General features: G+C 41.5%; 1 protein-coding gene across 5 annotated transcripts in view; it reads right to left on the minus strand.

Moving 5' to 3' along the window:
- Window positions 1-2,202: 2,202 nt before the first annotated feature.
- The window catches only part of c2cd3 (C2 domain containing 3 centriole elongation regulator), a 103,163-nt gene continuing 81,711 nt past the window's right edge, over window positions 2,203-23,654 (minus strand). For 4 of the 5 annotated variants that reach the window (XM_060943715.1, XM_060943714.1, XM_060943717.1 and 1 more), the window contains exons 24-34: window positions 23,018-23,632; window positions 9,604-9,933; window positions 8,153-8,291; window positions 7,992-8,056; window positions 7,641-7,849; window positions 7,168-7,298; window positions 4,862-5,002; window positions 4,524-4,717; window positions 3,675-4,443; window positions 3,132-3,240; window positions 2,203-2,501 (exon numbers count right to left, since the gene is read on the minus strand). In XM_060943715.1, the coding sequence (XP_060799698.1) occupies window positions 2,373-2,501; window positions 3,132-3,240; window positions 3,675-4,443; window positions 4,524-4,717; window positions 4,862-5,002; window positions 7,168-7,298; window positions 7,641-7,849; window positions 7,992-8,056; window positions 8,153-8,291; window positions 9,604-9,933; window positions 23,018-23,632 (2,831 nt within the window). In that variant the 3' untranslated portion in view covers window positions 2,203-2,372. The remainder of the gene's footprint in view (window positions 2,502-3,131; window positions 3,241-3,674; window positions 4,444-4,523; window positions 4,718-4,861; window positions 5,003-7,167; window positions 7,299-7,640; window positions 7,850-7,991; window positions 8,057-8,152; window positions 8,292-9,603; window positions 9,934-23,017; window positions 23,633-23,654) is intronic. The other variant, XM_060943716.1, reaches the window with a different exon arrangement.

A 23,654-nucleotide genomic window follows, 5' to 3' on the forward strand; every position in this document is an offset into this window, starting at 1 on the left:
ATGTTCTATTAGCATCTCTCCAGCTATCATATTCCCTAGTTCCATACTTCCCTTAATGCGCCATTTCATTAAACCACCGTAATACCTTGTCTTAACCCCTATGAAGGTGCAAAGTTATAGATGCCTTTAATGCACAAAATAATGCAGGGCATTTCGAAAAATTTAAGAGTGCATGGCCACAAGCCCGTTTACAACATTACAAGAAAACTAGAGGCAATGCACCACAAAGTTTTATTTCTGCATAATTATATTAATATTTAAAATGTGGATATTAAGATAGTATATAACCTCAGAAAAGGATGGGTTCTCTTTTGTTGCTGGTACCAAGTCATATCTGTGGTTGGTGGCTGTTACATTAATCAAGTCCATTTTCATTTAGCAGATCGGCTTTCTAAATGAAACTTAAAAGGTCATAGGCAAAGGTTTTCAATTTATGCACATTTGAAACTTTATATGTTTAAAAAACCCTCTGTAATTTTCTTCTGGTCCCAAGAAGTATTGTTAATAAGTAATAATTAAAATAAGTTAGAATAAGTTAGCGCAGATCACGACGAATTTCTGCTCGGCGATTTTCATGACCACTCGGCACGTGATATTCATGGCAAACAAATCGCTTGAGTTGAGTCCACTTCAGTTTATTTGCATTGCCCGTCGGCTTGACTGCAGACGTGCGTTCGGGAATTTCCAAAGGAAAAACATGCATTATTGTTGTGCAGTGAACTGTAACAACGCGACCGATTCAGGAAGAAGTTTTTACCTTTTTCCGAGAGAGGAGAAGAGGCAGAGAGTGTGGATTGTGCGCGTGAAGTGAGAAGGTTGGCAGCCGGGTAAATATGCCACTCCGTGCTCCGATCACTTTTTGAAGAAGCCCCATCTGTTGGAGAGTTTAGGTGTCAGTGTTGGACAAAGAAGGCTCAAACCTGACGCTGTTCCGACAAAATTCGAACACAAAATCAAGCAGTCAAAGAAGAAACGGACCAGCAACGCTCAAGCAAAAAGGAGAAGATTGGAAGTAAACATTTTTACCTTTGCTTGCAATTGACAAGTCAAGAATCCTGAGAGATCCTGTACAATCATTGTGGAAATGAGACAAAGGGATATTTCCTCGCTTAGAGTAGGCTATAAATAGTATAATGCTTGTATTACTATTAGCAATATAAACAAATCCACATTATATGTGCCAGCCCTGTGATGACCTGGCGAATTGTCCAGGGTGTACCCCGCCTTTCGCCCATAGTCAGCTGGGATAGGCTCCAGCTTGCCTGCGACCCTGTAGAACAGGATAAAGCAGCTAGAGATAATGAGATGAGATTATAGGGATTGTGTGTGTGCCCGTGTGGTTTAATTATTCTTCAAAAGGGCTCTTATTTAGTATTACGACGAAAGTAAGAATTTATCATAACTACCAGGATAAATCGTTTGGGTGCGAGTCTTGTTGAGGTCCAGGGTCACCGCGATAAGAGTCGGCAGAGTCGCTGTTTGATTCCGAGGCTGCACGGTCAAACCAGTGAGCCACATTCACCGATTGCTTCGCAACGGCCGTAGGTTCGATATTCAATTTGGAGAGTTCCTAATTCAAAATCGCCATCACTTTCAGACATTTTACACAACCTCTCACGACCAAAGTCCGTATACGTGTGCTCGGTTTGCAAGTAAACACAGAACTGCTCCCAGTCTGTTTGCCTTGAATGACGTCATGACGACTGCCCCCTGGCGGTAAAAGTGTGCATAAGTGAGATGTAAACAAACCTTCGAAACTTGTGCAAACCAGTATATTTTAACCGTTTTATTCAATTATAGGGTGCAAATCAGACACCAGGAAGATTGAATTCGCTTTTTGGGTCGTTCTTCTAGAAAATAAAGTTGATATTCTACGTTCCACCTCTGACCCTTGCCTATGACCTTTAATGTCATACAGACACAGAAGAGGGGACAGTGGAAGCATTGTTTGCCCTTTTGATAAGGTTTCAGTTATATCGCTGTCCGTGACAGTCACTGTTCCCTGAACTAAAATTGGTAAATTTTCTCATCTGTCATCCAAATGATTAGTGGCATTTGGCTCTTTGCTACACTCTGTCTATCCGTTTGCTGCAGTGTCAGGAAAGCATTCATTATGTATACACCTGGAATATGGCCAACATTAATTATCTTAATTATGTATGTAATTGTTCAAACAAACATACTTGAAAAAACAATTGCCTTTATTTAGAAAAAAAATTAATACTTCCACAGCAAAATGTATTTTATTCCTCACATTATTCAATCTCTCATTCTCATGAAGATCATATAAATAAAGCCATTCAGTTATTATACACAGGGCTGCACCACACAATAGTATAAAAAGTCAACAAAAATCTACAAAACCAAAAATTTCACTGTGTAAAATGTGAAGCGAAGATTTTTGCAATTCGTTTTGTTTCTTCGGTCTTCGCTGATGGTGGAGGAACACTGGGCCTTGGGTGAGTCACTCTACGAAGTGTAAACTCAGATTTTCCAGGAGCCTAAAACAGATCAATTTTTTTTTGGAAAAACTTGAGAACTTTGGCACCAAAACAAAATAAACCCATAACACTTACAAGAACTGCAAAAATTAAAAACACAAATAATTAAAAAAAAAAAGTTTTTGAATTGATCTGTGATTGCCTGTTTGCCCTTGGCTTATCACAGATATACAAGTTTGTATGTCAGTATTCCTCACATACTGCAGTGAAAATTTGTAATTTACTATTGAACATCACACTTTAACAGTTCAAAGCACAGAGGTGTTTGTCATTTCTGGTTTCTCTCCAGGACAAGCAGCAGTTTTTTGTCTCATTAACTTTGAGAGGGAAAATGATAGGCTGATGAGGGAACGAGCTGCTTATAATGTAAATGTTAGGAAATGTACTGACTTTTACAAAACTATGGTATAATTATTGCAAACACCACAGAATCTCTGTTAAAAGAAAAATTATTTGACTATCATTCGGGTGTGACATCGTAGCTCATGCCACTATGCTGCTTAAAATTCCAGCACTCTCAGTGTAAAGGGCCTTCCTGCATCCCTGCGGTCATCCTTGAAATCTATATAATTTGAAGATACGCATCACATTTGCTATAGTGTCCAAAAGAAAAGAAATATTAATACTTACAGGATCAGGGGAGGCTGACGGAAAAACAGGAGCTAAACGCAGCATTCTCATAGATGCCTCCAAGTGGTGAGATGGAAGAAAGAAGTTTGGAATCTTTATAGCATCACAGCTAGAGGAAAGTGGGTTAAGGTATAAGCAGAAGCCAAATGACGGCTCTATGATGTTACAGGGTTCTGGTTTAGGAATCAGAAATTAAGACAGTCATTATAGTGATTTCATACGCTAAACCTTAGCAGCATATCTTTACCAGTCATGTTGGAGATCTGTATTAATCAAACCTGCAGACATCAGGTTTATTTATTTATTTGTTTATATATTTATTATGTAAAACAGTATGCACAGATTTACATTTGGCCATTAAGGTCCCCATTACAGATGATGTGACCTATAAAAAAATACATAAGTATATCTACAGTATGCTGGAATTTTCATTTTGTATCACATCTTAATGAATATAAAACATTCCCAGTCAACCTGATCCGTACTGCACTGTCCTGGATAACCAAAAAAATTCACAGATAATATTGCAGGTAAAAAGGATACAGTTTTGCTTTACTTTCATCCTTTTCACTTTCACTGTTTGCTTTTGTGGTAAATCCAGAGCAAGAAGATAATAGTGAGTCGTCATCTGTATCTGTTGTGCTGTTACGATGTGTCATCTGTCTGGTGTCTTGTGTCGAATCCTTGCTAAAAAACACCTCATCTCCCCCCTGTTCCACACAAACAATATGCACATCTCCTGCATCTCCTTCTGAATTTTCACATGATTCGGTCCCAGGTGAAAGATCTAAATCAGTAGACGTTCTCTGTGGTTTAGATGTAGTAACTGGTGGAGACATTGTAGTTTCTCTCCCCTTTTGGTGTATGAGATCAACAGCCTGCTCTGTTACCTCAAGACTCTCTAAAGAGCCAAGTTCAGGATCAGACATCACTGTAGTCCAGGGGCTTGTCCTGTCCGTGGGTGAAGTTACATCATTGAGTGGTCGCGGTTCTATCAATGTCTCCTCAACCTCCTCCTCATCATCATCCACCTCATCCTCTTCTCTAGTCTCATCCTCATTGGAGAAACTGTCCTGGTGGAGTTCCTCATTCCCAGGATCAGGTTCCTCTGAAGTAAGAGACATGAGGGATGAGATGTCCTCCATCTTTGCTTCTGGGCCTTTTTTAATAAAGTTATCTATCTTGCAGTTCTTGAATTCTGTTAGTGTTGAATGTTCCACACTTGAAAAAACACACACTTCAGATTCAGTTGGAATGGAATTATTCCTGTGTGTGTTTGAGGACGATTCTTTGGTTTGATGTTCACTTAGATCTGTAAAAGCATGAATTTATATTTTCATAATGTATAATTTTAACAAAAATATTTGGGAAAACAGCAGCTTCGAGGCTTACTTTTAATGATGTCAGTGACCTCTCCCACCAGCTGGCTGGACTTGAGCAGTAGCTGTTGTGTATCTATATCTGAATCCCCATGCACTTCCTTGTTCGCAGAGTTTTGACTCTGCTCTCCAAGTACAGAGAACACGGGTGTAGACAACTTGCGGCTGAAGTACTTTTGGATATCATCTAGCTCACTGAGGTTTTTCCTGAAAGACCATAAAACCTGACTCACAAACTATTTTTCATCACAATGCATCGCTCCAATCTTCTTAAGCAAAAAGTTAACCACAGAAAAATGTTTATCACAATTCACAACTTAATTCATAACGGAACAGAAAGCTAATTGATACCTGAGGGCTGAGAACAGTGCTGAGGTAGAGGGATGCATGTTTCCAGCACAGTTACTCAGCATGACACTTTCCTTCTCTCGCAGAGTCTTATGGAACTGGCAAACTTTGTCCATGTGCTCATCATGATCAACCAGACTAGACCTGAAAAAAAGCAATGATAATAAGATTATCTAAATGTATGGGATTGCTAATGTATCCCATCATTGCAAATAAGCTTCTCATCTAATCTTAAGGCTATTTAGATTGGTTTAGTTTAATCCTCTTTAAAATCTCTCTCTTTTTTTTTTTTAATATTAAAAAGTGGTGATGCACCTAACAGTAAACAAAATCCGGTGCTACCATTTGTCAACTAGCAACATTCATCTCATCTTTGGCAGCACGGTGATGTAGTGGTTAGCAATGTCGCCTCACAGCAAGAAGGTTCTGGGTTTGAGCCCAGCAACCGATGGGGGCCTTTCTGTGTGGAGTTTGCATGCGTCTGCGTGGGTTTCCCCCACAATTCAAAGACATGCGGGTAAGTTAACATGGGGTATAGTGACTTTATATCCTAAATGTAACCATGCACACATGCCTTGATGTCATCATATTAACAAAAATTTGGTTTATGATGATTTTATTTTGATTCATATGTAACCACACATACTTTGATATAGTCACACAAGCAATAATGTGGTTTATCTCATTATCTGTAGCCATTATATATTAATTCAAAGCCAAGTATGCTGATCTTCAGTAAAGAGTAAATGAAGTTGAATCGATTAAAAATAATAAATTGATTTATAAATGATCATAATTACAGTGAAATACAGTAAAGACACAGATTGCTTACACTGAAAGGTTGTTTTCTGCTAAATCACAGGCCTATTCAAAAAGTGTATTATTCTAATTCCAGTGCCTGCAGCGTTATCATATGTTGTAATGAGTGAGCCAAGGCCATGTTGAATTAAGCAATTGTTCATTCTGGAGTGTTTTGCATGTTAGTCTAATACGTTTTATCAAGTTATTCTGAATTGGTTATTGTTACAATACAAGCTTTACAGCTCCAATGTGCATCATTTTTTTAAATCCTATGTTGTGGTAGACTGGCCAAGGCCACAACTGTACCCTGTTGAGTATTGTGTTCGTTTGCACCTGCAGCCTGTATCAATCTTTAAGCTCAGTTGACTCCAGTCATTTTGAATCATGTATTGTACATGCTCTGAATGCTGCGTTGTTCACGACATATCACTTCTTATCATATGTTTTGATTCTTCCTGAATTGACCATTCATACTGGAAAATTTGGCTCGGTTGATACAAAATATGAGAAGCGTGAGATGTACTGCCCAACAGAAAATGTTGAAGTGGTATGACGTGACATGTTAACCAATGAAATTATTTGTATATACTGTTTTGAGACAGTGTAAAATGAGAACTTTGTGATTTTGATTCGGTTCACTCTGCAGACCGCACACGGCTTTTATTAAGTAATTTAATAGAAGTCTAAACTTTTCTGCAACCTCTTTCACTTTGAATCATTTTTGCTTGGGAGAGTTTCCATCACAGGGGTGGCCTTGGGCTGAAGTGCTCTTGAGCAAGGAACCTAACCCAAAACAGCTCCCCGGACGCTGTAGCAATGGCTGCCCACTGCACTGGGTGTGTGTGTGCTCATTGCTCACATTTGTGTGTACATGTGTGTGTTCACTGCTTCAGATGGGTTAAATGCAGAGATGAATTTCACTGTGCTGAAGTGTATGTGTGATAAAATAAACTTGTTGTCGTTATCATTAGTCATTTTAGAATATTTCTCATAGAACTATCCCCTTAAAGTAACAGTTTGTAATTTTCAGATATCTGAGGCCAAGTGAAATTGCAATAAAAAAATGCAATAAAACACCACCACCCATTGGAAACCACATATGCCTTATGAGTTGCCTTTTAAGGAAACATAGCAGAGATGAGAAGCGAGATATTTTATGCCAGAAAAACCTTAACAGATGCCTTAAGATGCCCTTTGAAATGAAATGATGTGCATTCTCTAAGCCAGAAGACCCTTAAGAAGCAAATGAAAAAATTTAAATTAAAGCCAGTTAGGCCCGTTAAAATCAAGACTTGAAAATAATTCTTTATGGCAACACGAGCAAGATCCACTGCAAAAAATTCAAAAAAAAAAAAAAAAAAATTAGCAGCAGCAGCTTTATTAATGACTCCCACGGCAATTTTCATTTTATTCATATGGTGGTAACTATTTATAGTGACTATGAATACACTATTTGTATAATCTTATATAAGCCATTTTAGAAAATACACCATTTTTAAGGTTCATACCTTGTAGTAAGGATTCGGTCCCCCTGTTCAGGAGTGCTGATCCTTTGCTCAGAGAAGCGGCTAATGTGACAGGGGAAGCTGCTGTACACAGCTGCGGTTTGATAACACAGCGGCAGGGCAGTAAACAGAAGCTGAAATAGGGACAGGAATATTTATCTATATAAACTGGTTGCACCAAATATAAAACATGCCTTTTAATTTTACATTATGTATGGTACACTTATTTATTATGACCTGAAGAAAAAAAATGCTTTCGTTGATTTCATTTTCACTCAACTTGTTGAAATCTATGTTATGCTAGTAATCAGAAGGTTTTGAGTTTAAATCCCAGAACACCCTGACTCCTCTGAACTGTTTGAGAGACACTTTACAATAAGGCACTCCTTCCAAAAGTTTCTTCCAGTTTGGGGCACTGAGGATATATGAGAGCACTGAGGATAAGTACATAAAAATAAATGAAGGCTGTAACATACGTTAGAAGATTCTGCAGCAATCTTCTCGCACATGGCCTGTCTCTGGGCACGGAACTCCTGCACACCCTTTAGAGGAGACACAGACACTTTGATCTGGCCCTGACACTGCCCACTTAAGTCTGTAATGTTGTACCAGCCACACACAGACTGAAAGCCAGACAGAAGTGGGGACAGATCCACTGAAGCAAAGCCTATCACACGCTCTATTTCTGTTCAACAGAAAAACAGAGGAAAAGGAACCATAACTGTAAAGGGTGAAATTCATATTGATGATCACCAATTACTCAATTTGATAACACAAAAGAAAAGCAAATAAGAACAGAATTTAAATGAGACTACAGGTGCACAGACCTCCTTTGTGCCAGACTTTGAATACCAGAGACTGCTGGGGATCTAAAAGCAGCTCCTTTGAAAGACTGAGAAAAAGGTAAGTTGATTAACCATACACCATGTAGTTAGTTGACTCCTTGTGGGCACGTGTGTGTGTGTGCATGAGAGAGAATATAGTTTACCTGCATTCCTGCTGATGGTTCCACACTGGGCACTCACTGTCCTGCATTACAGCTGTGCTCACGGTAGCAGGTTCATCAGCTGTTACATAAGACACCCAGCAGCTGGGGAGGCTGTTATTCCACTCAGCTAAAGGGAAACCTGTGAATAAAGAGACACCATATGTACAGTCAGGTCCATAAGTATTTGGACAGTGATGGAATTTTCATAATGTTGCCTCTGTATACCACCGCAAGCTGGCCTAGTGGTTAGCGTGTCCACCACTCGACTGGGAGATCACGAGTTCTATTTGCGGTTGGGTCATACCAAAGACCATCATAATAAAAATGTTACCTACTGCCATCTGGCAAGGTACACTGCAATACAAATGCGAGTAGGGAAGTCAAACTCTCGCGGTTACCAGAGGACATTGCATTTCTTTTCCTTATGAAGCTCTTGGGTTGCTTTCGTGGTATGTTTTCTGTCAATATCCATCAGTACTGTAAAGCACCATCCTATTAGTTTTACAGCATTTGACTGAATCTGAGCAAAAAGTATAGTTCTAGACACTTCAGAATTCATCCCACTATTTCTATTAGCAGTCATGTCATCAATAGACATCAGTGACCTAGGTCCACTAGCAGCCATACATGCTCATGTCCACCATGTTTGACAGATGTCGTCGTATGCTTTGGATCATGCACCCTTCCTTTTCTTCTCCATACCCTCCTCTTCCCATAAGTCTGATACAACTTAGCCACGGTTTCATCTGTCCAAAGAATCTTGGTCCAGAACTGGGCAGGCTTTCTAGAAAAGTCTAATCTGGGCTTTGTGTTCCTGTTACCAGTGGTTTGCATCTTGAGGCAAATTCACATTTACCTCATTAAGGTATTTAAACTAATTAAGGCATCTCTTGATTGTCAACTTTGACAATGATACGCCTACCTCCTTAAGAGTGTTCTTGATTTGGCTGGATGTTGTGAATGGGTTTTTCTTCAAGGAATGAATTTTATGATCATCCACTTTAATGGTCTTCCAGGCCTTTTGGTGTGGCTGAGCTCACCAGTTTATTCCTTCTTTTTAAGAATATACCAAAATTGTTAATTTGGCCATTCCTAAAGTTTCTACTACTGTATCTCTCTGATTGGTCCGTTTTGTTTTTTCAGCCTCATAATGGCCTCTTTCACTTGCGTCACTTTGGCCTGCATATTGAGAGTTCCTATTAAAAGCTGCCAAATGCAAATTCAACACTTGGAATCAACTCCATACCTTTTATCTCCTTAATTCTAGGTAATTTTGAGACGCGAGACAGAATTAATTGCCTTTACAAAGGATGTTTACAAATGTCAAGCACAATGAAACGGACACACAATTTTTCTAATAACAGAAGAAATTTTAATATCCTCATATTCCTATTTCCTCCATGTAAGAAGTACACTGTGTAAGACATTTGTATTTCACTAGTATAGCTTACCTTTCAAACTAAGGTGCATAGCTCGCTCTACGCTGACAGTTGCAGTGAAGGTGTTGTCATTAGTGATGACACTTGAGCTTAGCAGTGATTTAGTGTGTTGTCTATTAGACACACAACACTGTCTGGACTGACTGACTGGAGTGGGTGATTGTATAGACGAGGGTCCTCTATCCTCCTCTTTCACTCCTGAACTGCTCAGCTGCATCTCTTCCTCCATGAGTGGTGGGGCTTGGGGTGTCTGTGGAATGGATCCCGCTGTCACAGTGATGTGGGCTCTCAGAGCAGCTCCACCCAGATCAGCAGTAGAAGGCTTAAATAGAGGATACACACCTACAGAGGCATCAGAAACATCACACATATCCTTTGTTGATGTCCACAGAATTTTCCCTTTGTCACCCATCTGTACATAAAAATACAGTAAAAGTACCATTTGGATTTTTTTCTAGATACAGAAGTACTAAAATTTAATTCAAATTTTAATTAGCCAAAATATTTATTATTTTAATGAATTTGAATATTAATAAGCCTGTAACTATGTATTCCCACAGACAAGTCTAACTTCAGCAGTAGTTATTGTAACCACAGAATGTGACGTGTGTGGCACATTTATAAAATTATAGTGTACTGGATTTATTAAAAAACAAAAACAAACAAGATTACTGAGTCAGGGATGAGGGAAAAAAACAAAAAAACACTATTATGTGTAAAGTCCACAAGCGGAGGCCATCTGATCTGCTTTAATATCAACAGATCTTCATTTAAGGTATGTGAATCTTTTCATCATGGCACACCTTCAGCCTGTTCAGTGTGCTGAGTGCAGGATGTTAAGTCATTCTTCCTCCGTCACTAGCGATAGCTTTATTAGCTTTACGTGTGATAAGTGCAGATTAGTTAGCTCTCTGACAGAGAAGATTACAGTGCTAGAAGCGCGTGTCCAGGCTTTAGAGCAGGTTAGTGAGCGTGAGAACAGTGTAGTTTCTGTTAGGGAAAGTCTGGACGCCCTAGGTGGAGTTAGCAATCCCCCAACTCCGGCATTAGAGCCCTTACAGCGGGGCGAATGGGTGACGGCTCGGCGGCATAAGCGTAGAGCCAAAGCTACTGCTGAGGCTCGCCCACGGGAGCACCACTCCTCTCCGCGTCACGTGTCGAACAGGTTTGCTCTCCTTAGTGATGCACCCACTGAGAAACCTGAAAGAGCTCTGGTTATAGGGGACTCTATCATACGGCACGTGAAATTAGCTCAGCCTTTAGGGGCACCAGCAGCTTTAGTCAGGTGTATACCGGGAGCCAGGGCGCCGGACATAGCAGGTAATCTTAGGGTCCTAGGCAAGCACAGGTTCTCAAAGATAGTTATCCATGCAGGAGCTGATATATGCCTTCGTCAGTCTGAGGTTACTAAGAGTAACTTTGTAGAGGTGTTTAAATTAGTGAAGGCGATGTCCGATGCTGTAGTATGCTCTGGCCCCATCCCAATGCGGCGTGGCGATGTAGCTTACAGCAGGTTATGGTCGCTGAACTGCTGGCTGTCCAGGTGGTGCTCTGAAAACAGTGTGGGCTTTATAGATAATTGGGCTAATTTTGAGGGCACTGCTGGCCTGTTAGGGCGGGACGGTATCCATCCCACTCGGGAAGGTGCTGCTCTCATTTCCTGCAGCATAGGTCATAGTCTCAGAACAGGCCTAGTTAATTTCTGACAATCCAGAGCCAAGGCCAGGGAGCAGACGAACAGGCTAAACCGACTGTCTGCTAGCTGCACAGAGTCGTCACTCAGGGCCCACTACATCGAGACTGTGTCTGTTCCCCGAGCTCAACAAAAAGGTAGAAATTTTCAGAGAGTTTGTTCCAGTAACCTAATCAATATAAAATTAGATCATACTGACTGTACAGCTGCTGCCAGCACCTTTGATCTAAAGGTGGGGCTATTAAATATTAGATCTCTTACATCTAAAGCGCTAATGGTTAATGAACTCATTACTGATCAGGAGTTTAATGTACTGTGTTTAACAGAAACATGGATTAAGCCAAATGAATATATAGCATTAAATGAAGCGAGTCCTCCTGGATACAGTTATATACACCAGCCTCGTCTAACTGGCAGAGGAGGCGTCGCGGTTATTTATAACGATTATCTAGGTGTAACACACAAACCTGGTTATAAATTTAATACATTTGAAGTTCTTCATACTCATATAATGTATGTAGCCTCGAAAAATAAGTCTACCCAGTTAATTCCATTGCTTATTATTTACAGGCCCCCGGGGACATATTCTGAGTTTCTTTCTGAATTTGCAGATTTTATCTCAGATCTGGTTATTTCCTTAGACAAAGCTTTAGTTGTCGGAGAGTTTAATATTCACTTCGATAACCCAGAAGACCCTTTAAAAACAGCATTTGTGTCCATCTTAGATTCAGTCGGGATTAAGCAGAATGTCATAGGACCGACCCATAATGGTGGTCACACCCTTGATCTAATACTAACATTCAGATTAAACGTAGACAATATAGTCATACTTCCACAGTCTGAAGTTATCTCAGATCATTGTCTCATCTCATTCAAAATATGTCTGAGTAATAATATATGCACCTCACCACACTACTGTATTAAACGTACTTTCACATCAACTACTGCACAGAGCTTTATAAATGATCTCCCAGAGCTGTCAACTTTGATTGGGTCACTGTCAGCCCCTGCAGAACTTGATCAGGCAACTGAATGCTTAGACTCAACATTCCGCCATACTTTAGATCATGTAGCTCCTCTAAAAAGGAAAATGGTCAGAGACAAAAAATTAGCACCCTGGTATAATGATGACACTCGCACATTAAAACAGACCACTCGAAAATTGGAACGTAAATGGCGTCAAACAAAATTGGTAGTGTTCAAATTAGCTTGGAAGGAGAGCTTCCTGAAGTATAGAAAAGCTCTTAGTGCTGCGAGATCAACATATTTCTCCTCCCTAATAGAAGATAACAAAAATAATCCTAGATTCCTATTTAATACTGTAGCAAAATTAACCAGGAATAAGTCCACTATCAACACATGCACACCTGCAGTATGTAGTAGCAACGACTTCATGAATACAAAATTGAGAATATCCGACAAAAAATTCAAACTACTAATTTAAGGTTAGACAATGAAAGTGACCTTGTAGTTAACAATATAACTGTATCAGATCATCAGTTAGAATGTTTTACTCCCCTAAAAGAAACTGAATTACTTTCATTAACCTCTACATCAAAAGCCTCAACTTGCGTACTAGATCCCTTACCGACACATCTATTCAAACAGATAATGCCTGGAGTAACTGAACCGCTTCTAAAAATAACAAATTCTTCTCTTATGATTGGCTATGTACCCAAATCCTTTAAACTAGCAGTTATCAAACCCCTGATTAAAAAACCTGACCTTGATCCCTGTCAGCTGTCCAATTATCGGCCAATATCAAACCTCCCCTTTATCTCCAAGATCCTTGAAAAAGCTGTGGCACAGCAGTTATGCTCATATTTACATAGGAATAACATCCATGAAATGTATCAGTCAGGATTTAGACCTCATCATAGCACAGAGACAGCACTGGTTAAAGTAGTAAACGACCTACTGTTGGCGTCTGATCAGGGCTGTGTCTCGCTACTTGTGTTGCTTGACCTTAGTGCAGCATTTGATACCATTGATCATTCCATTCTTCTGGATAGACGAGAAAATGTTGTGGGAGTTAAGGGAATGGCCCTCTCCTGGCTCAGGTCTTATCTAACTGATCGTTATCAGTATGCTGATATAAATGGTGATATTTCTAGACGTACCGAGGTAAAGTTTGATGTTCCACAAGGTTCTGTCTTGGGTCCACTGCTTTTTTCTCTATATATGTTACCTCTGGGCGATATTATTCGTAAACATTGTATTAGCTTCCACTGTTATGCTGATGACACACAGTTGTATGTCTCTGCAAAACCTGATGAGAGACACCAGGTTAATAGAATTGAGGAATGTGTTAAGGACATTAGACACTGGATGCTTATTAATTTCCTTCTGCTCAACTCTGACAAGACTGAAGTACTTGTGCTAGGACCACATACAGCTAGAAGTAAGTTTTCTGATTACACAGTAACTCTGGATGGCCTTTCTGTTTCTTCACGTGCAGCAGTAAAAGACCTCGGAGTGATTATTGACCCCAGTCTTTCATTCGAAACTCACATTGATAACATCACCCGGATAGCTTTCTTTCATCTCAGAAATATTGCAAAGATAAGAAATTTAATGTCATTGCATGATGCAGAAAAACTAGTCCATGCTTTCGTTACCTCCAGGTTGGATTATTGTAATGCCTTACTGTCTGGATGTTCCAATAAGTGCATAAACAAGCTCCAGTTAGTTCAAAATGCAGCAGCAAGAGTCCTTACTAGAACTAGAAAACATGACCACATCACGCCCGTCTTATCCACACTGCATTGGCTCCCAATCAAATTTCGTATTGATTATAAAATACTACTATTGACCTTTAAAGCACTAAATGGTCTCGCACCACAGTACCTGAGTGAACTTCTGCTCCTCTATAACCCGCCACGCCTACTTAGATCAAAAGGTGCAGGCTATCTGCTGGTACCTCGTATAGTGAAGGCTACATCAGGGGGCAGAGCCTTTTCTTACAAAGCCCCACTGTTATGGAACAGCCTTCCAAGTAATGTTCGGGAATCAGACACAGTCTCAGCATTTAAGTCTAGGCTGAAAACATATCTGTTTAATCAAGCTTTTTGTTAATGGTGTTTATGAGGTAAAGGAGTAGATCTGGAGGGTCCTCAGACATAGAGTGTTTTGGTAAACTGGGATGTATGGATGCTGTCAGTCCCCACTCGCTTGCTCACTCGAGTTTGTTGACGGTGTAGTGGCTGGCTGCTTTATGTCCCGGGGCTCCCTCATGCCTGTGTTACCTTCTGGCTCTCTCCTTTTAGTTATGCTGTCATAGTTAGTTGCCGGAGTCCCTGCTTGTATTCGGTGCAATATGTATACTGTTCCTACTTATTCAGGTGACATTGGGCATACCTAACCACCTGTGTTTTCTTTCCCTCCCCCCCACCCCAAATCTGTCCCTCTGAGTTACATGGAGTCAACAGGAAATCTTTTGGTGGAGACGGTGGGGACCTCGACTGGCTATCGTAGCCTGCAGGGAATCGGCCGTCAGACATTCTGTCGCATGTCCCAGACCCGGTGAAATGTAGCTGAATTGTCTTGGCCAGGCCTAATGGTCCCATCTGCATCTCATCATTGCTGAGGAGTGTGCTCCCATCACCCAATCAAGCATCCAGCCAGAGCAGGTCATGATATATTTTTTACCATATTAACATGCCATTGTGCGTCATGCCTGATGTAAAGACTCTCGTCTCTGCGAGCCTACCACACAGATTTAATACTTGTCATTTTTAGGGCATACCTAACAACGTGTTTTCTTTCTCCCCCCCCCCCCCCCCCCCATCTGTCCCTCTGAGTTACATGTTGATCCTGGGATTGAGATGCTGGCCTCTTCTGCCCCTCGGACCTGCTTGATCCATCCTGGTGCCCTGTGTCTGGTCGGAGTTTTATCGCCCCACTCCTGTGAAGGACGGCCCCATGAGGACAGTTGAGGGTTATACCTGTTAAAACTGTTAATATTATAGTCAGGCTGTCTGTTGTTGCCCAAATGAGGATGGGTTCCCTTTTGAGTCTGGTTCCTCTCGAGGTTTCTTCCTCATGTCGTCTGAGGGAGTTTTTCCTTGCCACCGTCGCCACAGGCTTGCTCATTGGGGATAGATTAGGGATAAAATTAGCTCATGTTTTAAGTCGTTCAAATTCTGTAAAGCTGCTTTGCGACAATGTTTATTGTTAAAAGCGCTGTACAAATAAACTTGATTTGATTTGATCCATCCTGGTGCCCTGTGTCTGGTTGGAGTTTTATCGCACCGCTCCTGTGAAGGACGGCCCCATGAGGACAGTTGAGGGTTATACCTGTTAAAACTGTTAATATTATAGTCAGGCTGTCTGTTGTTGCCCAAATGAGGATGGGTTCCCTTTTGAGTCTGGTTCCTCTCGAGGTTTCTTCCTCATGTCGTCTGAGGGAGTTTTTCCTTGCCACCGTCGCCACAGGCTTGCTCATTGGGGATAGATTAGGGATAAAATTAGCTCATGTTTTAAGTCGCTCAAATTCTGTAAAGCTGCTTTGCGACAATGTTTATTGTTAAAAGCGCTATACAAATAAACTTGATTTGATTTGATATTATGTTCTTGAGCTGCTATGAGTCACCCTGACAATCCTGTAACAGAAATGCATAGTCTTTGCTGTATCAGGTGCATTGGGGCAAAATTGGGAAGTAATTTATACATACAGTTGCAGTCAGAAGTTTACATACACAGACATTAATGCCATCATGGACATAATGTCATGGCAATATTGCACTTTCAATAATTTCTTTGAACTGTTCTTTTTCTGTGGGACAATTATTGTACAACAGACATCTTTAACAGAAAACAAAAATGTGGTGCACAAGATTCAATTTATTTTGGGTTTTCTGAAATCAACACAGGGCCAAAATATACATACAGCACACCTAATATGTGGTTAAATGTCCCTTAGCAGGTTTCACGTTAATCAGGCACTTAAGGTAGTCATCAACAAGCTTCTGGCAGAATCTGGTTGGATATTTGACCAGTCTTCTTGGCAGAATTGGTCAAGTTCAATTAAATGGTGTTTTTCCTGGCATAGACCCAACTTTTAAGCACAGTACACATTTTTGAAAGGGTTGAGGTCAGGACTTGTTTGAAGCTTAATGTAAGCCTGATCTATTCATTCTACAACCAGCTCTGATGTGTATTTGGGGTCACTGTCCTGTTGGAACACTCAGTTGTGTTGAAGTTTCTGATGGTTTGAGGTCCTCCTTCATTATTCCATCCACTTTGTTCAATGTACCAGTTCCACTGGCAGCAAAACAGCCCCAGAACACGATGCTACCACCAACATGCTTAACAGCTGGTATAATGTTCCTCTGTAACTCTGGTCTTTGTAGCCAAACAACTCAATCTTTCATCTGTCCATAAACCTTTTCTATGGAGCACTTGCATGTGACGTCACAGCCGATCCAGATTGTGACAGACGCCATCTTGTCAGTCAAACGCCATATTTCCGCCTTCTACTTCTGGTTCTACTTCTACCTTTTCTTCTGGAAAAGCCTACTATATACAATTCTACTACAACGGCTGCGGCTACAAGCTCTCCCTACCTGTGCACGTTTATGTTTTTTGTGTGTATTTTTGCGTGTTGTTCGTCTGTACCGGACTTCAATATCCACTACAACCGTATGGACTTACTGGACATTGGTTTCCAGCAGAAAATGACGGTTTGTAGCGATTTCCATCGCATGCACAACATTCCGGACGAGATAGCGAGACCAGCGGGGTCTCCCTGGATTGTTATTGGAAGCAAAGCGAAGGAGGCGGCGTCTGGAGCGAAAGCAAAGGAGGCGGCGTCTGGAGCGGAAGCAAAAGTGAGGCTGCAGGCAGAGCCGGCCTGATGACTAAGCAGAAAATAGCTACTCAAATCTCCACTGCTAAGCCTCTACCTCTCCAATGCCAGATCCATGGTAAACAAGACGGACGATTTGGAATTACAGCTGGAATTACCTTATTCTATTCTATAATCGGCTGGTCAGTGCTATACTCAATACTTAAGTGACTTACCCGTCCAATGAGGATTATTTTCTTGTTTACAAGATGCCACATCTGAGTCGCTGACAAATCCTGAATTTCTGTAAAGATAACTGTCCAGAGATTTATAAGCACGCAGTGCTTCACCACTGAACAGCGAGGGAAAGTTGATGAGGTAATTATACACGTCTGGGTATTCCGCTGGCAGTTCAATATCCACTGACACGGTCGTGAAAACTACGTCCGGTAAGCCATAAGGGTCACTAATCTGTAGATCGTTTATTTTAGACATATATCTAGTTATCTGTTCATTAGAAAAATGAGCCGTGTAGTCCGTCGGTTGAAATTGATCCATTCTGTACACGAGTGCAGCAGTATTCAGCGGTGTTTTTTACCGACAAGATGGCGGCTGTGTACTTTCCGGTCACGTGGCTGCAAGATCTCTATAGAAGGTTTTTTTCTATGTGGTCAGCTGAAAACTTTTCTTCTTCTTCTTCTTCTTCAGGATGAGCTAGCTCGGTTTGTCATGACACAGCCGCCTTCTCCAGGACTCCCGGTCGCTCATGGCAAAAGGCAGGTCGTCCGGCCGACAGCACAGGTCCTCGGTTAGCTGGTCGATGTAGGTTTTAGGTGGCCGACCACGCGGTCGTTTGCCATGGGTTGGGTCCCATAGCACCAGATCGGCCGCCAGCTCTCTCTTGTTACGCCAGCAGTGGCCAGCAAAGCATAGTCTTTGTTGGCGGATCGTGCTTGTGACAGGAGGAATGCTTCCATATAGCTCTTTGTTAGTTTTATGGTCTTTCCAGGATACATTTAAAGCAGCTCGGAGCATTCGTGTAAATGAGCCATCAATCCTTTTCTGGAGTTTAGATGTAAGAGTCCATGATATTGAACCATATAAAAGGACAGACTCGACAGTGGCTCTGAAGAAATTCCTTTTGAGCTTGTCAGGAAGGTTGGATTTCCATATTTGACTCATTCCGTTGAGAGCACCCCATGCCTTGCCAATTCTGGTGTTAACAGCATCCTTTTCGGTAGAAGCTATATGGCTGCCCAGGTAAACAAAATCATCCACTTGTTCCACTGAATCACCGCTTAGGCTTTTCACACCAGTCGATCCGCCTTGATTTAAACACATGAACTTTGTCTTATCGGCGTTGACATAAAGGCCGATTTCTTGGGCTAGATTCTCGATGTGATGTAGAAGAGAAACAGCGTTTTCCAGGTAGTCAGACAATACTGCTAAATCATCAGCGTAGTCTGCGTCTGTAATCTTCTGTGCAGGGTAACGTCTGCTTCTCTGTTCTTTTAGAGTAAAACCGAGCTCTAGGTTTATATTGAGGGCCTTTCTCAGAACATAGTCAAGGCAGATGATGAATAAGAAAGGAGCCAGGGTATCTCCTTGCAGGACTCCAGCCGTGATATCAAAGAAAGCTGTGTCTCCATCGGGAGAGCAAACCATCGACTGAGTATTCCTATACAGCATCATAATGGCATCGACTGTTTCACTTGGTATCCCATATGCGATCAAAATTTCCCTCATTTTTCCACGATGAATTGAATCAAAGGCTTTAGAAAAGTCAACAAATATGAGAGTTAGTGGTAGGTTTTTTGCATTTACGCCTTCCAAGATACGTCTGATGGTAAGGATCTGGCCTGATGTCGATCTGATCGACATCAGGACAGAAAACTTTAGTCAAGCGTAAAGGTGTCAATTTTGGTGCAAAGGCCTCTTTCTTGGATGGTAGCCTCTCAGTCCATGGCAACGTAAAACTCACTTGACTGTCAACAATGACACTGTTGTTCCAGCAGCTTCCAGTTCATGGCACGCCTGTGCTTTGATGGTTTCTGGGTTGTTCCTGACCATCTGAACCAATTTCCTCTCAGCAGAGGGTGACAGTTTGGGTTTTATTCCAGCAAAGTGGCTTCACCTCCCAATAACTTGTGCTTACATACAATTGTTTGAACCGATGACATTGGAATTCTTCAGTTGTTTAGAAGTAGATCCAAGAGACATGCCCGAGTTACGTAAATCTATGATCCTCTTTCTCAGTTCTGAACTCCTTGGACTTTCTCCATTGTTGGTCAATCCAGAAACCGGAAGTTAGGAGGTCTTGGTCTTGGCAAGTTTAAAGGCATTTTGGAACTTTCAGCACCACTGAATTAATAATCTAAGTGGTCATGTGTAAATTTTGACCCTGTCTTGATTTCAGTAAATCCAAAATAAATTCAAAACCTTGTGTACCAAATTCTAGTTTCTTTTTTTTTTATTAAAGATGTATGTTGCACAATAATTCTGCCACAGAAAAAGAACTGTTCAAAGAAATCACTGAAAGCCTAATATTGCCATGACATTCCTGTCCATGTATGTAAACTTCTGACCACAACTGTATATCATCATATGCTTATTCAGATACATCGAACATCACCATGCCCTAACTTAGGCAAGAAAAGGACTTCCTACACTATTACAGATGGGAACCATCTGCTGAACAAGCAAGACATTTATTTTGTTCTCTACTTGGGTAGCACACTAGGCACCATTGGCATAGCTTTTGAGAACCTATGTAGTCAGGGTGTGATGATTTAAAAAAAAAAAGGAAAAAAATTACACAGGCGGCACGGTGGTGTAGTGGTTAGCGCTGTTGCCTCACAGCAAGAAGGTCCGGGTTCGAGCCCCGTGGCCGGCGAGCGCCTTTCTGTGTGGAGTTTGCATGTTCTCCCCATGTCCGCGTGGGTTTCCTCCGGGTGCTCCGGTTTCCCCCGCAGTCCAAAGACATGCCGGTTAGGTTAACTGGTGACTCTAAATTGACCGTAGGTGTGAATGTGAGTGTGAATGGTTGTCTGTGTCTATGTGTCAGCCCTGTGATGACCTGGCGACTTGTCCAGGGTGTACCCCGCCTTTCACCCGTAGTCAGCTGGGATAGGCTCCAGCTTGCCTGCGACCCTGTAGAACAGGATAAAGTGGCTAGAGATAATGAGATGAGATGAATTACACACACACACACACACAGGGATTGTTCTTCATTAAGCCATACACAACATTATGAAATGTTACGAGTTGACTATTGTTTAAAAAAAAAAGGCAGCACTGGAATGCACAGATCCACCATGAGCTGTATTTCATGGTTTTGACCACCAGATACCACTAGCATGTACAGTGTTTTTAAAAAAACAAACAATCAAAAAAAACTTCAAAGTAATGAAGTCTTTTTGATACATTTGGGAGGAAAGTGTAATTGATTCAGTTTAATTTGCTGTCATTATCCAATGCCTAATGACTGGAGAAGACCGTAAAGGGCCATTCCCATTACAACTAGACAAGGCTGCCATCTTTCATTGCTGTTTTTTGCTCGAGCAATGGCACTGATTGCACAAGCAGTGAAAACATTAAAGTTAAACTATCCTATTAGCACTATCCGATTAGCACAAGCACTGTAGGTCTCTCTATGCTGACAATATTTTTGTTATATGTCTCTAAAGTGGAAGTTTTCTTTAAAAACATACTCAACCTTTTACAAAAGTAGAATGGCCTCACTGGATATAAAATTAATTGGCTAAAATCAACATGAATGCCTCATAAAATGGCTGCTAAAAATATTCAATACTTATCCAAACTAACAGTCTATAATTCACTTGCTTATCTTGGTATTAGAATCCACCCCCCACCGTACCTAAAATTAAAGTCATATATATCACACGCGCACACACACACACACATATATATATATATATATATATATATATATATATATATATATTAGGGGTGGCGAAAACTAAAAAAAATCATGACCGACCACCGAGCCTCATTAGCCGGTTAAAGTCGGTTAACCTACGAGTTTAAACAGGGATTCAAACGGCGCGCCTTTTGGCGGATGCCGCCTTTTTCACAGCTGAATCGTGCAGATCCGATTTTTTTTTTTTTAGGGGGGCATTGGAGTGTCTGAATAATTTCATCAGAGTAAATTCTGTATTAAAATTACTAAATAAGCAAATGCCGTTACAGTCCATGAAACACAGGAAGTATGAGAAGAAAACAGTTAATCAGAAAGCTGCGCACGTTTTCGCGGAAGCTGCGCAAATGTGCGCAGCTTTCTGATTTACTGTTTTCTTCTCATACGTCCTGTGTTTCATGGACTGTAACGGCATTTGCTTATTTAGTAATTTTAATACAGAATTTACTCTGATGAAATTATTCAGACACTCCAACGCCCCCCTAAAAAAAAAAAAAAATCGGATCTGCACGATTCAGCCGTGAAAAAGGCGGCATCCGCCAAAAGGCACGCCGTTTGCATCCCTGTTTAAAATTCTAGAATTGGAATTATTAGAATCTATTCTAAATCTAACCGCGAGCATCCGCACATTCAGTCCCAGTCGCTGCCCTCCACTCACATTACCTTTTCTACAGCGCGAAACATTTAGTCAAATGCGGCACTGATGTCGAGGGGTTTGTATTGGAGCGGAGGACAAATGGCTCCAGCTTAGAGACAGTTTCAGTTGGCCATGATGGCGTTGAAAATAAAGTCAAGTGCTAGAAGAAGTACATAACATTCAGTGATGGGAATAACGGTGTTAAAATAAAGGCTGTTATAACGCCGGGTAATCTAATTAATTAGCTACAATCGTTATAATGCCGTTACCAATATCAACACGCCATTACTGCATGGTATTGAAGCTGCTCTGAAGCCGTCACCGACTTGGCTCACAGACATAAAAGCTGCGTTTGTCACTCCCCCTCCAGAGTGACACCACTGTCATTTCATTCTCTCCCCTTCCCTCCAAAAGTTGGCATCTGCGCCTTTAGTTTGTGTGGAGAGATATGATCTGCAATAACATGCATTGTTGGCTACAGACCGAAACATACTTTCAGAATGCACTGGCCAATGCAGGACTAAACTCGATGTGCCTTCTAACAATAATAATTAAAAAAAAAAACAGAATAGTAATTTGTAAGCTAAAAAGCCTGTGTCTACACTTTTCTTTCGCCGAGCGTCAGCTGTCTTCAACTGGGGTGGGAGGGCGGGACATGACTGAATGGGTGTTTCTGATTTGTCAGCTGTCTTCAACTGGGGCGGGAGGGCGGGACATGACTGAATGGGGGTTGTTTCTGATTTGTCAGCTGTCGTCTTTACACCACATGGCATGCCCCAAGCGTTTACAACACAGAATTCCAGGTTCTCCGCTCCAAAATGATTGATTTTTTTTTTAACCGACAACCAAAAAAAAATTAACCGGTTGACGTTGATTCGGTCAACCATCGGTCAAACGTTCATTGGTTTGACTGATGGTCACACACACACAGATATATATATATATATATATATATATATATATATATATATCATCTCATTATCTCTAGCCGCTTTATCCTGTTCTACAGGGTCGCAGGCAAGCTGGAGCCTATCCCAGCTGACTACGGGCGAAAGGTGGGGTACACTCTGGACAAGTCGCCAGGTCATCACAGGGCTGACACATAGACACAGACAACCATTCGCACTCACATTCACACCTACAGTCAATTTAGAGTCACCAGTTAACCTAACCTGCATGTCTTTGGACTGTGGGGGAAACCGCACCCGGAGAAAACCCACGCGGACATGGGGAGAACATGCAAAGTCCGCACAGAAAGGCCCTTGCCAGCCACGGGACTCGAACCCGGACCTTCTTGCTGTGAGGCGACAGTGCTAACCACTACACCACTGTGCTGCCCCTGGGTGTACCTAATAAACATAAATATTACTATACCATTTATTGTCTTCTTGTGCTTTGAAGTTGTTGCAAGGGCTGAAAGAGCCACAAAGGCAGACCCAACCAAGCAATCCAACTTGTGAGGTCGCATCCTCTTCTCCTTAGTGAAAGATACCCACAGCTGCACTTCTAGCTTCTCCTCCCTCAGGTACCAGAGCAGTGGCTGGGCCACGCTCAGTTCTATAGCCTGGGTACCTGTGAATGCCACTGTAGCCATGCCCTCACCCTCTTCCAGAGCTGGATGTCTCAGCTCAGAGCAGAAGGCCTCCTGATCATAGAGTTTGTATCTATAGTAACAATAGGTCGATCTCTGGAGCTCTGTGTGACCTGGGAGCAGCAGGAACTGGATGGGTAGCCAGGCTCTGGGGATAATGATAGAAAATGTTATTGTGCACATTCTTTCTGAAGGAATGTCCCCTTTCTCTTCATCCTCCTGATCTTCCTCACTGTGCCTCTCGATTTCCCATCCCAGGATCTGTGCTGAATTGAGGACATGCTCCCGGTCTGTGTGATGGCTGAATTTTATGGAGAGCTCGAGTCCTCCGACTGAGATTAGGTTGTGATGTAAAGATGCACTTGGAGGGAGGGATAGACTATACCAGCCAGATATACCTAAAAAACAAAACAAAACAGG

Source organism: Neoarius graeffei, chromosome 17, assembly GCF_027579695.1.
Source record: "Neoarius graeffei isolate fNeoGra1 chromosome 17, fNeoGra1.pri, whole genome shotgun sequence".
Lineage (NCBI taxonomy): Eukaryota > Metazoa > Chordata > Actinopteri > Siluriformes > Ariidae > Neoarius > Neoarius graeffei.